The sequence below is a fragment of the Papilio polytes genome, unplaced genomic scaffold (genome assembly GCF_000836215.1).
Source record: "Papilio polytes unplaced genomic scaffold, Ppol_1.0 DF824102.1, whole genome shotgun sequence".
In the NCBI taxonomy this organism is placed as follows: Eukaryota; Metazoa; Arthropoda; class Insecta; order Lepidoptera; family Papilionidae; genus Papilio; species Papilio polytes.
In genome coordinates, this window is record NW_013525102.1 from 1,414,108 (window position 1) to 1,433,404 (window position 19,297).

General features: G+C 34.0%; 1 protein-coding gene across 1 annotated transcript; it reads left to right on the forward strand.

The window, feature by feature from the left end:
* Positions 1 to 5,107: 5,107 nt before the first annotated feature.
* LOC106099892 (zinc transporter ZIP10) lies at positions 5,108 to 19,249 on the forward strand. The gene is made up of 4 exons (XM_013278578.1): positions 5,108 to 5,539; positions 11,694 to 11,835; positions 16,544 to 16,738; positions 16,973 to 19,249. Exons 1-4 carry the CDS (start codon positions 5,372 to 5,374, stop codon positions 17,893 to 17,895), a joined length of 1,428 nt encoding a protein of 475 aa, XP_013134032.1. The 5' UTR covers positions 5,108 to 5,371; the 3' UTR covers positions 17,896 to 19,249.
* Positions 19,250 to 19,297: the final 48 nt, after the last annotated feature.

Here is a 19,297-nt window from a genome sequence, read left to right on the forward strand (position 1 = left end):
TAAAAACATATTTACGTAGTTACGTATTGACTTTAGTTATCAGTGGACGTTGAGGGCGGCTGGGAATATTTGTGTTTAGTTGTAATCAGTAAATAATGTACCGTCTCTGCCAACTGATCGAGTAAACTGATTGCAGAGCAAACAAGCTTGTACTGTGGAACAAACTCAACAATTATATGTATCACACATTATAAAAGACCGATCATTGCGTCTGTTTGTCCAACTCTACTTTGTGATGAAACAGAAATACAAATGATGTGTAGAATTTAATATTTTAGAAGTCTATAAGGGTTCTATAGAGACAAGCTTGTCGACAAGTCAGTTAAGGCAGTATTAAACACGCTTGTTGAAGAATAAGTAAAAAGATTTAGCTCTCCGAGTGATGCCGCGGCAGACAGTTTCTCGTAACATTTACGTAACAACAAACAGTGGCAATCTGGTAGCAAAATAGCCACTCCCATCACATACAGCATATCATATAATGTATAATTATTTAATTGAAATACTTTTGAGAGTCACAAGTCATATTTCTTTCGCTATGTTTATAAAATCCCAACAAGTTTTATGCATTAGTAACTCTAGACCGCACATACAATATTTAAATAGCCATGACTGTTTTCAAATAAATCTATAAATGACCTTGTTACGTATTTCTTTGTACATTGAATTAAAACATACTTATCATATGTCTTTAGGAGTTTTTGGGTAAGTTCTTAAAAACCTTAAACTACAATTTCCGCTTCAAGAAAACCTGGCTTGAATCGTAGAAGAAAAGCCCCCTTCGACTTATAATAATTAATTACATTATCTTCAAGCAAAACTTCGATAGATGGGAAATACACTAAGAAATAGTTCAACCCACTCCAATATCTAAAAAATCTAGTATAAATGTCACACGAGGCTGAGCTTTGGAAACGATTTTCTATTTAAAGGTAACTTGTTGAGGTCAGAAACTAGCTGGAGATTCTAAATTTTGTTCAATTCGACCTCGTCAGTTTCGAGTACAAGGTTTCGTTCATCAATGAGATAATAGGGTCTTCTCACTTAGAAGATGAATGATTGGTTACGAGGACAGATACGTCAGTTGAGGTGGGTCGCAAAGATCACGAGATTTTCACGCGTCATTTAAATTTTTATGCACAAACGTCTATTTTTCTATAAGAATCTGAAAGTAAAAAATAGAAAACTACTAGCCGGAGATTCTACATGATGCTGAAAATTATTGCATAGTCCTTATACAAGAAAAGTCGATGCTATAGACAAGAGACTTTTTTTAATAATAGTCTGGCAGAATGTTCTAGATTTCTTTTTGTAAAAACCTTCCGTTATAAGGCAACCTACGTTAATAACCAGTTTTCTATCGCTAATTATTTTTTAGTGACCATTAAAATCATGCGCATTTTAAGGCGTATTTTCTGCTGTTTCTTTTGAATTCATTCACTAGGTTACTACAATATTAGTTGCTAAGAAAAAAATATTAAAAAAAGTTAAAACATACTTTCTGATCTTACGGAACCATTTTGTAATCCGATATATTATAAAAAAGTTTTAAAACAAAACATTGACATTGTACTAAATTATCTAAGTCATGGCTAAATATACTTAAATATCTATAAAATATAGATTATATCGTGATTACAGATATTTTATCGATAAAATGGTTTAATAAAATAAACGTTGTAACTACTCATAGAATTATACAACATTTTTAAAACAACTGTAGACCATCCGATGGTAAAAACAACGGAAATGTTTACAGGCTTTAAGTTTAGCTTGTCTGGTTGCTGATTTTAAAATTAACTGATGCAAGATGAACCGCAGATATTTAGTTTCTCTATCTGCACTTGATCAAAAAGATTTTATTTTTTACTAGATCTGTAACGTACTATTGATAAGCCTATCGCCATACCGGATATAAATTGAGGGAGCCATAGATAACCGTAATATTCTAAAATAATTTATATCAAAACATATTTTTACCTCTATTTCATTAAAAAACAGAGAGAGGCATGTCAATGTTACAATTTATACAAGTTTTATTTATAGTGGAAACTTATCTCTTGTTATATTACTGATATTATAAAAATAGTAATCTTTGTGAGAATATCTCGCTGATATTCGGCATAGATGTAGAATATAATCTGACTACTAATCAAAGTTTTCTTTATTCCGCGAGGACGTAGACTTGTGCGAAACTTCTAGCTCATAATAACAACAGAAAACGTTTATTTCCACAAGCCCACAAATCGTACTAGTGTAATTGTCAGCTGAATAAAATGTCTTATTTATTATACTTACAGAATATCCGATTGCATGCCGTCGATGTGAAAAAAATTATTGTGGGAGAAAATGTAATGTTTGAAAATTATTACAAAATATGCTGTAGACATGGGAAGTTATGTAATTCACATTATGGTTAAATTAACGGATTTTACGACAGAATATCTTTTATGGAAACCATTAAACACCTGTGAGGAAGTCTGGACATGAATTGGTTTAAATTGTGTTAAAAAAAATAATTATTTGATGTATTTTCCTTATTATTCTACAGAAATTATTACCTATTTGTTACAAATGGAATATCCCGTAATCGATTAAAATGCCCTTAAAGAGTTGAGTTTTTGTAAATACGTATTCAGTTTTATTTACATAAGGTCGTATCTACTTATCCTTCGAGCGCAAATAATTGTAATCAAATCGATAATAATAATCTAAACAGATTTTTAAATAACTAGGTAGTTATATTGTAGTTTAGTAGTCAATACATATGATAGAAATGTAGAGTAAGAAAATGAAGAGTTTTAAAAAGAGAATTTATTTAGATATAACGGCTGATGGAGATACGTAAGAGCAAATTAAGATCATCACTGCCATCTACCATTTAATTGTAAAACAAATTCTTGTCTCTTTATTGAACCTTTATTGAATTTGTTGCGTTTCATCAAAATGTTTTATTTCGTTCTCGTTGTTGTTTCGTTTTTTTATTCAGATATTTTGCGTCCTTGTTGCATTTTTATTGCAAAGGTCGTTTGATAAAGATCAAATTTAGTAATAAGGACGTCTATTGTAGTTATTTTATGCTATTTTTAAAACAATTTTTTGATCGTTAAACGATATTTTATCTATGTTGACGATACTTGTGTCTCAGTTATCGGTTTCACTCAACAAGGTAGGTGCTCTGTTTGTTACGTAGAAACCAGAACGTAGATACTAGGGAAACATCAGCCTTATTTTTAAGGATACGCACTTAATTTTTTAATGTGGTAAACATTTCTATGATTAAAGCCATAACAAAAAAAAACTTTTGTGAAAAATGTTTCAAATTTACATTTGTTATGTTTGTTCCAGTTTGATTCATAACTGATATTTCTTTATATTATTATTTTTACAAATACAGATTATATCACGGTCTTTCGTTCAGTTGCCAAGCGCGTAATCGGCAATTAAATTACGATTAACACTTTTACACACGTCTAAAATGAAATTACAAACGAACACTTATTTTTTACTACACTCAGAGGCCAAGGTTTACAGCAACTACAGCAATACCTAGTTAAGAATTATAAAATATTGAAAAGATTCATGTGCGAAAATTAGGTTACCTGAAAGCCTAGACTCACTCTGTATTAACGTTTTTAAGAGCCTGTCACACAATCTTGTAAATTGTCTGAGAAAAACCTATAAAATATGCGATGGAAAAATCGGATTTTGGTACTCTACCTGACAGTTACGTCATTTTGAGCTATCTAAACCTCTATCAGCCAGTTGTGGGATAGGCTCTAAATGTCTTATCGCAATTTTATTATTCGTGGTTACCTATTTTTATTTTTCCGATTGACGGAAGAGTTGGTAGCATCTCAATGGATTTTCATTCACTAGTTTATATTTTGAATCGAAAACATTGGTAAACTTTATGTTGGTAGAATATATATTAATAAATAACAAACCTTGAACTCTATCTACACAGTCTGTAATAAAGAAATTAATAAGGAAGCTAAAGTTTAGAATGTAAATGAGTCCTAAAAAGTACTGGCTTCGCTAGTTTATTAGTTTTAAAGAGAATGCTGAAGAAAACTAACTAGTAGTTTTTGAGACTATATAGGGGTTGTAAGAATCTTAGTATCTCGAAATAAATTACTTCGACTCTATAAATCTACTAGTTAATTTGCTCGTGTAATTATGCGACTAAGTATACCGGTATGTCTGTGTATTATAATTGCATATGTGTGCTGTACGTGCCGGGACTGGCGAGTACTTTGGTATGAAACAAAAAACGAATAGCACAACGCATTGTACGCGCATTGCTTATCCCACGCGTTGATTATCTTATTGTCAAAACACTACATCCTCGATACTATAGTTTTTCTTCAAACAGGATGATGTATTTTAACTAGACGATGACTAGGGAGTCATCGCTGTTCACTAATGAATTTATAGACACCATATGACTTTTTTTAAATTCTATGGTAGCACAAGGGGGGCTTTTTGTTTTTGGAAAGACAATTCAATCCCATAATGCTACTCTTAGGCTAATAAACAAGCTGGCATCATCGTACAGCCGCTTCGGAGACACCATATGATATGCAAAGGTATTTTCTTTAGCTTATTACTATCAGCGACTTTAATGTAACTAATTCTATGCAACACATCATTATTCCTCATCTCAAGAGAGTAAATTGTTTTCAGCTCTGCTGCTAAAATGTTTTGCGAGATCCTATCTTTATAACTTTGTATTTCAGGACCTCAGTGTATGATAGACGTATCGTAAGCCCGCGTTGTCATTGACTCTTTACATTAGTAATAATATGTTTATTATCATGAATCAATAACGCAGCTTTATACTTATCGGTTTACCACGTAACCCTGTGAACCATCGAAATGATCACAAATGACAATTGCTTGAAACAACACAGAGCAATGTCATCGAAATCTAAAAAAGAGAATCTTTTTTAATGAGGAAACCTGAATGAATAATAGAGAACGTAACGCCCTCAGATTAGTCCTTGGAAAAAAATAGACACTTTCGCATAATAGATTTAATTTTCCAGTCGCCAGACATCCAGTCAGCGCGTAAATGCCACCTTTTTATCAATAACGGTGTTCGATCCGGCCTCGGAAACATCAGCCGGCGGCCGGTGAAAGTCTCAGACGCACGCCGAGCTTCAATCGATGAGGACGTCGGCGCGGGCGCAGTATTTCGCGATCGAATGGTGATAATGGTGTGAGGGAACAAACAAACAAACACGGTGCGCGTAAACAACGCGGCGTGATATCTCGACGTTCGGCCGATAGTGGGCGGTGCGCTCCTGCTCTAGCTAGATTCTCGACTAGCTCACTCGCCACTGCCAGTTGCCACTTGCAAGTCGCCATCATGCTGACAGCGAGCGCTTTGCTGGTGCTGACCTCGCTGGCTCTCGCGGCGCCGGACCTGAAGGCGATAGCGCCTCTACCAGAAGTCAACAACACGCTACCCGCCGAGCAATATTTCATTGAGAAGATCTTCGATAAATATGGATATAAAGGTGTCATCACATTCGAGGTAAGCTTCACTTTTATTTATAGTTCATATTTAGATTTTTCAATAAATATTTAACTAAGTAAAAACATGCTTTCGTTATTGTAAAAAAATAAACAATAAAATTTAAAGAAATAAAGTTACGTAGTTTTCTGTTTTTCGCGCCATTTCAGGCGTAACGAAAAATTGAAACCATTTTTCTGTAGCACCTTTTCCCGTTTAGTGAACGGAAGTTCAACGAACTTAATCGTCTCTTAGCAAAGTGTAATTTAATCGAACACTTATCGGCATCAAAAAACATATTTTCTTATCTTTATTTGGTTAAAGCTGTCGATATGAAATTTAGGGCTAAGTTATAGAAACTGTTAAAACGGTGTGTGTTAATTTGATTACATTTTCACAAGTCGGCCGAGTGACCATTGTCCGTTTCATTCAATCCTTGATTTGTTTTTAAAAAATGCATTCACGATAGCGTGTTAGGACACCGCGTAGAATGCCGCATTACGAACCGGGCAGCCGTGTCAAATATTTTAAAACAATACAAAGCAATTCGACATGTATATCGGTCGAGTTAAATTTAAAATTGTATACGGTCGTCTGCGCGTAGATTGCGGAAAAGGAAGTCGCAAATTTGATTCTCGACAGCGGACATTGCGAATTTATAAGAACAGCGTGTAGCGTTAGTGATGAACTTTGTTTATAGAACTAACTATCTGTTACTTGCATTTGTCTATAAAAAAAAATTGCAGTGTCCCTTTATATAAATAGATATACTTTTTTCCTGAGGGGATTGCTTTATGTATACTGCCGTACCCTCGGGGCTCGGCAGTTATGTGGGAATCTCGTCTTGTGAGGCATACCCACTAAACCCCTCGGTTCCTCCAACGCATTAGAGGAGCTACGGGCACGCTTAGTTATCGTCCGCGACCCCACCTGCGTCTGCTGCCAATGGCAGCACCTTCAACTCAGGTTAGTTTCACCTAACCTTAACATCAAAAATAGAGATGCGGTTTAACCGTTTAATAATTCAAATGTAGTTAAGGGATCCAAGCGAAGAATTTGCGTACGTAATATTTTCTCTCGTTTAAGTGATTTTAGCACATGATTGAACGTGGTTTGTTTCGTGTTTATTTCAATAAAATACGACAACAGTGTGTCGCGAGGCAGAACTGCGTGGTGTCAATTGAATCGAAACAATCGATGATTACTAATGTTTACATTTTAGTTTACTCCCCGTATAATTATTATTGTTACGGCTAAATTAGAATAGTTTTTACATGAGTCGATTAATAAAAACGCGCGCACACCTTGATTAAACTATCGCACAATTGTTTAGTCGCGCTTTGATTCCTATAAGTTTATATGGAGGTGCACGCTACTCGATTTTAGTTGTGCAACTAAACAGTTGAATGGGCTGCGAAACAATCGAAAATCGCACAACTGATGTGCTATGCAACTGACGCACTAGGACTAGGTTTTTATTGACAACAATAAAATGTTATCATCGGACGTTACTTTTATTTAGTATCAACTATCTTCCTAATTTATTTCTTTTCTTAAAAACTGTATTTATGTGTAATCTTATTAATATTATAAATGCGAAACTTTAGATGGATGGATGGATGTTAGAGTTTGTAGCCTAAACTGCTGAACGGATTTTAATAAAATTTGACAAAGATGTAGAAGATAGTCTGGAAGAGCAGTTAGGGTGATTGCCTTTTTTTTAATTCCAGACAGAATTTAAAAAAAAACAAAAGCAGCTAGACGAAAGCTAGTCTGTAATCATTTTATATTTATTGCATATAAGTCAATAGTAGTCAATTACTTCTAACGCGTTTAACTCTTTTTTAAGAAAATAATAAAAACCGCAATTCAAAATTTCCTTTTTCAAAACATTTTGGTACATATGGTTCATACCTTTATTTACAAATTAATTAACGTTCTCGTTCAAATACAAAAGGGGAATGTATAACCGTTTCTTTCCTCTTATCAACAGTCTTATTTAGTTTGACATTTTCGAGTTTTTTTTTTTAATATCGTCTTTATCTTAATCCTATAAGAAGCAATTGTTTTGATGTTGTTTTGACTACTAATTATAATGTTTACTTTATTATATTAGTTACTTCTATTAAACTATTCGTGTTACTTATTACTAATTACGGTAGTTATTTAGAAAAATAATAAACAAAACTGTATTTAAAATTAACAATAATTACCTGAATAACTTTTACCAGTATACTAAATTAAAACGTAAACATACGAGTAAGTTGGTTTGATAATGCGTTTTGTTAATTATATTCTGATTGGCAATTTGTAAATTATACTTGTTGGCAGTAAATTTATTTCTTACGAGCACTGGTACTGTTTATATACGTAACAGGTGCGTGCATGCTTACGTTGTTATTTATTTTTAAAATTTTCTTTTGACTTGAATGAAAAAAAAACGCTAAAATCAAGCCTAGATAATGGGCATTGTTCTGTACTTCGCAGTCATGGATTAGGTCTCGTAATGCCCACAAAGCGGAATAATAAAATCCAATGTAAAAATGTTTTCGCCTCTTTACTAATTAGTTATTGCATTTTACTTCTTCGTTGTCGGCAGCCCAACCATGCAATAAGATAAAGAACAGGATAGTATATATTGTTACGAGCTTGGAGGATAGAGTAAAACACTGCTAATTCTTCGGTAATTTATTCGCGACTTACAATAATAGGGACACACTCACACAGTTGTCCGTTCCCACTTCACGATGCATACAAACACAGATTCACTAACACTGAGCACTTTACGACACATTACTGACACTGTAACACTTGCATTTTCACTTCAGCTTCTTCACAGTTCACTTTCCATCGTAAGTCAGGTCTGACTCCCCTTATATACTCCGAATCTCGATCTTCTTTTCGTTATTCATTCGTCAATTTATTCCAGAATTTTCTCGATAGCCCGAATTACATAAATTTCATAATGGAACATTCTCAATGCCGTTTCAAATATTCCAGACATCTTTTCGCGAACGTCATTTTCACTACTCGTTGCGATCGATCACTCTGGAAACAGCTCGATTGTTCCTCGGATATGAATTTCGGTATTAATCAATAGATGACGTCACGACTATATGTTCGAATTATCTGGGATTTCAATCCAAGACTGCAACGGAGAGCTGCTATAACCACTGGTCTACAACGACATCTCGCACTATCATTGATTTAAACACTCTCAGAAAAATTACAAGATTGTATAAAATGTAGACTCTGACGTATCTCTTCCACCTACACTCGTGAATTTAAAAATACACATTACACATATTTTAACAACGCCGTTGCCGTTGCCAGAAGCCGCGCCGCTATAACGAGACGAAACTCATTTTCGTTAATATTAGCGACCATTCTATTAGTGATCGTTACCGCCCGGGAGAATTCCATATTACAGTACTATCCAGACTTTACGGCCGCTCGCTTCGTACATCGCAATTAAGCATTGGAGAGACGTAAATCGGTGCGGAGGCGGGGCAACTGCGTTTAAATCGTTCCGCGGTTTGCCAACCAAGATATGCGATCGCGGCTAAACATGAGCGTTTATAAAGATTGAATCTTATTATACTGCAGAATTTATCCGGAATTTCGTACGTCATCTCCATCGAATATTTTAAAGTAATTTAATGCTATTATAATAAAGAATTAAATGTAGGACTCGCTTTTCACTGATATCGTAGCTGATAATAGACATCGTATAAAGTATTTCAGGGCTACAACTGAAATATCAATTGTACACAACAAAAAACATACAATACAACAAAGTGTTGAAGCAGTTTGTAAACATTGTCACGTTTACGTCTTGAATGTACACAAACTGTTGACGAAAGAGAAATGTCTGATGCTCATGAATGACTTATCAAGAAACGTTTGACGTGATCGTGTTAGTGAGGGAAATTATCAATAACTTGGAAGTGTATGTGTGATAAGTATTGTTAAGAAAATTAGTACCGCGCTATAGAATTGGCCCAACACTAGATTATTGGCGTAAACGTCACATCTCTAACTGACAGCTGTCAATGTCATTAGGATTGATATTCGCGCGCGATCCTGAGTCCTGACGAGAATTGTTGCTCTGAGTTTAAAACGATAGTATCCATTAAATAAATTGTTTTAAAGTATGACAGATTTTACTCAACATATACGCTTTCTGAATACTCCTGATATAAAATTGTATTTCGTTTGTAAATATGAGTTACGCAATATGATTTCAAAAAAAGATAAGTGTAACTTCTATACTATTTGATTAATTCTTATCATTACCAACATATTTATCGCTTCCGGTATTTATACTAGATCTCATTGACACTAAATAATTTGGGGAATAGTTATAAAAGTATGGCGGTGTAGACTTTTAAAAAAAATGTTTTCTACAGCCTTAAATAAAATCAACCACATATTAAAACATATGTGACTAAAACTCAAGAAAGTCCATAACATTATTTAAGATATTTTAAGTTAAAAACCATGGATGTGTAAATTGCTTAAACAATTGGAGCAAATATTGTAAAGAAAACAATATGTATGTTTGCAACACTGCATAAAATTATGTGCAGTTTGAAATATGAAACTGATCTGTATTCATCTCAGCTTTTGTCAAATACAAAGCCAGTAAAATCACTGGTTTCGTGTATTCAACAATGTTATGACCAAATGTCGACACGCATGTTACAAAGAAGTTTCAGACATGTAAATAAAATTTTATTTAAAACAACAAATAAAACTTAACCGAAGATCTTTAATCGATAAACCGGTAAGTAATTACCATAAAAGGTCTTTAAACTGTATTTGCAGTGTACACCGTGTAAACTTATATTAAAACTAGCCTTCGCCCGCGACTCCGTCCTCGTGGAATTAAAAAAAAACAAAAGTGAGTAGCCTATGTGTTCTTCCAGACTATGCTCTAGATCTATGCCAATTTCATCCAGCTCCGTTAAGCCGTTTAGACTACAAACTATAACAAACATCCATCCATCCATCTAAACGTTTACATTTATAATATTAGTATGAAGTATGATTAGTAAGATATAATATTAGTAAGATTAGCTGTTCCCGTGCGGTTTTATCCGCATGAAATTATAAAAAAAAAATGTTAGCAGCAACCTATGGTCTCTTTCCCACATTAGGGTTTTTAACCAAATTATTTACCCCCTAAATTTAATGGTGTGAAAATATATAACCTAAATTGTGACGTAAGTGTAGGGTTTTTATTAAAAAAATATTCAAAAACATGATGTAATTGCTGACATTTTAGGCAACAAAGAAGTCTCCGTTTACGCTTTATTATAATAGTATAGTATAGATAATATACATTGCTGCCTAATAAGGAAAGGCTCTAAAACTAGTAGACATAAGTGTGTAAAGAAACCATCCCCCAAAGACCTAAAAAGGAGGATGCTCTAGGGTCTCGATCAAGGCATCTACAATTCTACAATAGGTACTGATGAAACATGAAAAGTGTTGTACCCTTCTTTTATCACATATATTTTGGGATATACAGACAACGAAAATCCATACTTGTTATTTTTATCGTGATCTCGTGATGCATGCAACATTGTTGCGCCGAATTTTTTCCAGATAACAATTTTCGATAATTTTCAAATCGCAATAATCCAGCAACATTTTCTTATCAAAGGTAAATAGATCAACATAACATTGGGAAAAGAAAACACGGACGTAGTTTTAAATAATTTCGATTATCAAAGTTACTTTTAGTAAACAATCGTTTTTGAATCGCACACACGGCTTTAATATTTTGTGTAACTAATATTTTTAAAAATGATAAAGTATTTGCAATCTGTGTTACAAAATCATTAGTTATCTATGTCTCCAAAAATATCGCTCTACGGATTTAGCGTTGAGCTATTAAAGAAACGCAATAACTTAGTTTACAAACTTATTATGATGTGATGATTGATGACTATGATTAAAAATTTTATGATTTGCGATAAATAAATTGCAATAAAAATTATGAAGGTTATGGTTTACTAAAGTAACGAAATGATTGGAAAGATTTTTTCTGCAGTTATTTGAGTTGAAAAGGGTAGTTGGCGTAATTTTTATGTAACAACACATTCAGCGGCTTTGTCTCGCCTTTATACGCATTTTATCAAACTTTAAAACATTTGCAATTTTTTTCCAGGGTTTCGAGCACTTGTTAGACAGTCTTGGTTTGGGCGGGCGGGTGTTCACGTCACCTCATGACCTGGCCATACATCGTGTAAATGGCACCTTCCGACAGCTGCACGACACACAACATAGACATAAACGATCGCCCGTCATCGGTAAGTCATCATACATATACATATACATATACATACATAAATGCAAAAGTTTAGATGCATGGATGAATGTTTGTTAGAGTTTGTCGCCTAAACGGTGAACGGATTTCGATGAAATTTAATATTAATGTAAAGGATAGTCTGGAAGTACACATAGGTCACTCACTTTTGTTTTTTTCTTAATTCCACGCGGACAGAGTCGCAAGCAAAACCTAGTTTCTTATAATTTACTTGCTCCACACTTAAGTCTAGGCTCTACAACTAGTCTTTTTATGAGTATGTTTTAATTGTCTAGGCATAAGTATACATAAGTTATTTAACTAAATATGCAGATAAGGATGACACAGGCACGCATGTAGTCATCCTACTTATTCTCTTGATTAAAAACAGAGATAGACATATAATTTTATACACGCGTTTTAGTATCTAAAACCCACAGTATCTCCTATTAATTGAGCGATCTTAACATCCACATTTAATGAATAAAGTAATTAAAAACGTGCTTCGTGTTAAATTTAAGTAAAAAGCAATAAAGACGTCCTTGAATAAACGTGCAACTAGTCAGGTGAAATGCGGAAATTGAACAATAAAACTTTGTGGAATTGGCAATCAATATAAACAGACACGTCACGTCATTGGGCTCTGATTGTCCTTGGAAATGATCACCGCAGTGCATATCCGCTGGCCTTTATGGTATTTAGTCACACTAACCATAGAGAAGGAACTATGGTGGTCCGATAAAGCAATTAGTTTCACTAATTCTCTATAATTTTATGCCTCATAAGTAAATAGTAATTAGACATGACTAAAGATAGTTTCCTCTCGATAATTGCACTTAAATCTCGTCTATGAGCAACTTAACCACTTATTTAGAGAAGGTTTCGAACTATTGAAAAAATTGAGAAAGCATGAATTCTTTACAAACGGCGATTTAATTATATACGTACTCCAAGACTAATTTTATCGTGAGTCACTATATGAAAATTGGTAAAATGTCAATTTGTTTTCTTCTATGCAAAAATATATACCTGCATATAACGGCGGAGGAATACAAAAATGTGAAATCAACCAACCCTCACTGGGCAAGGGTGGTATGGCCTAGTCACCCCAAACTTACAGTAAGCTCCGAACCCATCCGTGGGGACGTATAGTTAGTGTTCTCGTATTATGCAAAAATATATAATAACACAATAATGGACGAAGCAAGATTACGGAATCCCGTAAAGTTTGTGTATATTTGCTGGTTATTCTTTTTGGAAACTCAAGTCTACTGACGGTCTCTGGGCTATAAACAAAACACAGTAAGAATACCTTGACCATAACTGAGAGAAGTTATTTAACAGTATTAATAGTTCGTCATATAACAGCGACAAATAGGGCGTTATTCATCTGGGATGAGTACAACTTATTGTTTCGCACGTGATAATACACAGGTTAGTAGTCAATGTCATAATAAGAATTGAATATAAAGACAGCTAGATAGATATGAAAATGACCCTGACGCTTTCGACATCTATATTATAAAGAGTAAATATCTATATTTTTTTATTTTTGTATGTATTGAAATAACTCATAATTTCGCTGTTAATCGTTTATAAAATTATGATTTAATTAGCACGTTAATCCTATTGGACTATTCCGTTCCTTTTTTCAAAATTAACGCAATCATTGTCACAGATAAAAAAGCACGTCTCACAAATTGTGAGATTAATTTTGTAAACTAATTCCAAGTGGATTTAAGGCTCAATAGCGCCTTGTTCTTGCAAAAACAATGACACGTTCCGCGTGCATACAATGTTCATTCTATATTTATGCCCGATAGCCCCCGTTGGCGCGAGGGCAGCGACACCTGCAGTCAAATAGAAATACGAAAGTCAAATATAAAACACAAAGTGAGCAATGGATAAGCTTATATAATTTAGACACCGGCTTCGATGAGCAAGAGAGATCTCAAATACTTATTATTATACAATCGAAAGAATAGGAATCTGTTGATAAATGCGCACCTGCCAATACAATGTTAGACATTATTTTGAAACACTAAATCCTGCGTTTTCATTCGTCATATAATCTTTCGTCTTATTATCAACTAGCTGTTCCCGTGCGATTCTACCATATGAAATTGTAATTTATTTTATTGTTTACATTTGTCAAAGTCTCAATTGTAAATGTCAAAATTACCATTGCCGTAATAACCTTGCTTCCTTAATGTTGGCAGCTTGTAGTTTATGGTCCCTTTCTCACATAAAGGATTTTTCTAATTTATTTACCCCTTAGGTTTAATAGCATGAAAATATATAGCCTAAAGCTTGTCGTAAGTGTAGGGGTTTTTACTAAAGAAAGGGTTTTTCAAAATGCTGTGATTGCTAACATCCTATCCTACGCCACGAAGGAGTTTGTGTTTACGCTTTATTGTATTAGTACATGTAGTAGATGACATCGTACCATTGTATAATTTTTCTAGACAAGTACTAAATTTAATGTGAATAATAAATTTAAATTAGTTACTCATACATTTTTACCCATAACATTTCTTACATTTATGGTGTACAAATTTGGTACGTACAAATAACTACTGCAATGCAAATAATGGAATTATGTTTTGACAGCTGGTTTCCGGGCAGTCGAGCAAAAACGTTTCACATTTATCTGTTCTGTTCACAGCACAAATACTAGTATTTGTTGATTCCATTCACAAAGGAATAGGCAAATTAGTTTTACACAGTTTTTGCCGCAAAATACAATCAAACTGAGAATGTTTGTAAATTAAGTAGTTTTAAATATTTGTGGCTGTCATTTGTTTATCGATTGTCAGTTGATTATGTTTAAAAAAAAAACCTGAGACAGTTTGTTTTGGTTCAGTGGAAATTCACCTTAAATGTTCTGAAAACTTTAAAATTTTAATTTTGATCCAAATGACGTTCGATGTTCTTATTTTTTTCTTTATATTAGTACGTGCCATTCTATAAAATATCGAGAAGTTTCTTCGAATTTTAACATCCGTAACGGTCTGTTTTTGCTGTTTATTTAACAAGATACGCTAGATAAAGATTATTGGTGTTACATGAATCGACCGTGTCTGACTGAAAAGTACAAAAAAATAACGTCTTTTAGTAGAAATAAGGAAAATTCCGTTTTATATATGCCATCTTGATTCCAATTACCAAATCAAATCTACCTTTTATTTTCCGATTATTTCTATATTTATTTAGCCGTTATATTCCCATCTACTTTAACTAAACAAGATTAAAGTCAAATTTCTATTCGTTAGATGTTAAATGTATAATAATATCGGATAGAAAGTAAATCTACCAGGTGTCTCAGAACTCAATAGAAAGCGCCATTCGTATCATTTTAACTGCTTTCTCGTCGCCATAACACGTGCCACGGAATAACAAGAATTGTTTACGGTTAACTAATTGGTGTTATATATTGAAAATCTCTAATATTAGATAATAAGGGCGGATTTCTTAGAGATTCTTAACCTAAAAACAATTTTGAGGTTATAAGATTGTTACGTTATATTTAAGACAAGAGATTGACAATTTATTTTTCAAAAGTTAGAGTCTTACTTACTCATAAACAAACTTTTATGATATTTTAATATATCTGATAAGTTTTTATTAGCCCTTTGGAAAACAACGGGTTCAATTAATATATATTTTAACAGTAAGATAATAAAATGTTGTGAATTTGGTTCCAGTTAGTCATGAAAAAATGTTTAGATTTGACAGCGTACGTACCTGATTCATCGCCTACTTAAACAATAATTACTTTTAAAACTTAGATAACTCTCATAGTTTTCGAAACAGTTTGTATTCATCTCATATACGTCCCCATCGAGAAGTTCAAGTTTACTTTAAAGTACCCTCTTTTACCCTACATACTCTTTCTTCCCCCCCAGAAAGCAGGGTATCTTTGGCTGATGATCCCCCAACACCAAAAAAGGAGTTACACAACTACGGTAGATGTATGTGGATTGGTCGAATTCATCTGTTTTTCACTATCTTTGACAACGCATTGGTTTATGATGGAATCGAACCAAGACTTGTAAATTACACAATCAACGCCATCTATGGTTAATAAAAAAGAGTCGTAAAATAGAATAGAAAATAACTTAGCTAAAGATAAGTGTTAATTATGTGCGTAAACTATATAGATTCATCAGATACTAGCTTCCACCCGCGACTCCATCCGCGTGGAATTTAAAAAAAAACAAAAGTCAGTTGCCTATGTGTTCTTCTAGACTATCCTCTACATCTATGCCAAATTTCATCGAGATCCGTTCAACTTCATTCCATCCATCTAAACTTTCGCAATCATAATATTAGTAGGATTATGTTTAATACTACGACTAGTACGTACTATCAGTAGTAATATTACGTAATAAGTAGTTACTGCAAGCAAAACCCCAGACGGATGGTCTGTGCTGTTGTAAACCGATTATCCTATTATTGCCCCGTGGGTGAGACGGCCGCTCCATTAACCATACATCGACCCTAGAGGCCCGACCTCACGCCGAATGAGCAATACACTACGTATTTGTAAATTGTAAATAGCGGCCACACGACTGCAGCATTTGCAAATACGCCATTTTTATTAAACAAAACTTTTATTGCACATATCATTTAATAAACATGGGCTTCGCCAGCCTATGATCTTGGCTTTTCATGTAATAAAATTTAACGGGAAAAAAATTTTTATTTTCCAGCGGACCCAATTTTAAAGAAATCATGCCTGTCGCCGAAGGAAATACTCGAAGTTTACGGCATGGAAAACGAGCCAGGAGTCATTACTATCAACCCGAAGACTTTCCTCGAAATGTGTCCCGCCCTGGTGTACCAACTCGACCAACGCTCCTGCTACAAGACTGAGGCGCCACCGCCCAAACAAGAAAGATATTTGAGTAAGTTATCGCAAGAAGCAACACATTGGTTGTTACCTAAATTGTTTCTATACGAGTAGGTTTCGACGATAAGCCATTGCTAAATACTATGCCGCCTACTAAAAAATCGGTCATAATTCTTCATCCCTTGTAAAGTTACTTGAAGATGTTGGTTAAGAATATTCAAATTGATTATCTTTAATGTTGACCATCAATGTGATCACGTGTTAATTGTTCTATTTTTATCTGTTTCAGCATGGATATACGCAAGCTTAAGCATCTTAGTGATCAGCGCAACAGGACTCTTCGGAGTCGCAGTAGTACCTTTGTTAAAGTCAGCTATATTCAGTCACGTGTTACACTTCCTCATCGCCGTGGCTGTGGGGACTTTATGCGGCGATGCTTTGCTACACTTGCTGCCTCATGCGCTAAAGTCGCACGGGCCTTCCTCCGAACCTCAAGAAGAAACTGAAGTCATACTCAAATGCAGCGTCACCTTTTTGACAATATTGTTTTTTTATTCGGTTGAAGCTATCATGCAAACGCTTAACGGTGGGCACGCGCATTCCCATGATGATCCGCAAGGGAAAGCTGTCGAAGAAGTCAAAGTGGATTCTGGCAAACAGACGGAACCGATCGAACTCGGAGCTATGATGCCTGGGTCACCTCCACCGCCGGTAGAGAGGCCCATGACGTCTACAGCTCTCATGGTGATCGTCGGCGATGGCCTGCACAACTTGACTGACGGTCTCGCGATAGGCGCCGCCTTCAGCGGAGATCCAGTAACAGGTTTCGCAACGGCGCTTGCCGTGTTTTGCCACGAATTACCGCACGAATTAGGAGATTTCGCAGTTCTATTGCGCTCGGGTATGAGTATCAGACGCGCTCTTTATTATAACCTATTGTCTTCGGTGTTGAGTTTTATGGGAATGGCTGGAGGCATCTGGCTGGCGGAAGACCACGAGTCGGCATCGCAGTGGATATACGCGGCTACAGCGGGAACCTTCTTTTATATAGCCCTTGCGGACTTGGTTCCTGAAATAAACCAAAACAATCACGGTAAAAGTTTAAACTTATTCTTTGCGGTGCTCGGCATACTCACCGGTGGTATCATTATGCTATTGATAGCTCTACACGAAGATTCCATACAGTATCTATTTAGAAGTTCGGAACAATGAACAAAATAACAAGTAAAGTACATTCGATTGTGATATTTCTGTTAAGGTACCTACTCATGGTTGTTCTATTTGTATATTGTTAGTTAAAATATAGTTAAGTCCCGAATATTAATCAATAAGTTGTCGCATATCTTGATTTCAATTGGTGACACAAAGTAAGGAAACTGGCCATTGAAATCCACGACTATTCAGTTGGAAAACTTAAACAGCGAGACAGCTGTTTGGAATGCAATATTTTATCATTGTTCCAAGCTTACTAAAACATCTGGAATCGAATAGTAATGATTAATAATGAATTAGAATAAACGCTAAGCTTACGTTGCTTTAGATGAGTGAATTTTTAGATGTGTAAACACTATTGCAATAAGAAATTGCATAATTTATACGACAAATACATTCCACGTATTATATTATTAAATGATATTTAATAATATTAATATTCCAACGATATTTTTAAACATTTATAAGAAAGTAGTTACTGTAAACGCAGTAATAAGGTAGACGTAAGTGTCCTGGTAATTATTAAGATGTATAATTCGCGCTAAGGAGGAATTTGATTGATGATAGATGGAGGTAATACTTCGTTTGGGAATATTTTAATAACGATTTAGAAGTTATAATAACATCAATGGCGCTAGTGATGTAACTAATAGACGTGAGTTATCTTTCCATTATTTGTTTTGTTTTAAAGAATAACTCGCAATAAACTTCGAATATCATATTAAAAGTGTCTTAAGTCTTAATTTTGGATAAAGTTTTGCTATTGATTAAAAAAATATTTAATATCATGGTCAATCATTCATTCATATTTAAAAAAAAAATTGATATTGCAATGTACCACAGATTAGAAATAATTTAATACCACAGATTTTATTAAATAAATACACATCAGAGTAATAGAATAGCGAAAAAGCTAAAGATTACAAAATTTTAAATAATTTAAGGTCTACAAGATATAAGATTTCGCTTTACAAAGTTAACTATTTACATATTTCCTACGATTTTCATGTATATAGCATAATTAATTTCAGAATTCAAAAAGCCATCTACCTGTTAAAGTATTTAATTCAGTATTTGTTCCTGTTTTAAATGTATTGCTATAAAATAGAGTACTTGGTATTTGACCTAGTCAATTTTGTTTTTCATAGATTTTCATTTTGCGAATTCTTTATTGGATCATGTTATTATATTAAATCGCGCGTTATTATCTAAAATATTTGTTTAACTACATTATTTTATTGTAAATATTTTATATTTTTTTTATTTTCTTATATTTTTCTATGTATAAATTGCATGCGTGGTAAAGTTCTAAAAGTAAAAGGCGATAATATTTAAGAATTATGAAAGGATTTATTTTGTAAGTGTTAAATTTAAATTTGTAATAAAATGTTTCGATAACTAC

Excerpts from the sequence above, each read along its gene's own strand:
- LOC106099892 (XM_013278578.1), top strand. The coding sequence starts at position 5,372 with ATGCTGACAGCGAGCGCTTTGCTGGTGCTGACCTCGCTGGCTCTCGCG. Across the intron at positions 11,836-16,543 it reads TAAACGATCGCCCGTCATCG|CGGACCCAATTTTAAAGAAA; the intron begins GTAAGTCATCAT and ends TTTATTTTCCAG. Across the intron at positions 16,739-16,972 it reads CAAACAAGAAAGATATTTGA|CATGGATATACGCAAGCTTA; the intron begins GTAAGTTATCGC and ends TATCTGTTTCAG.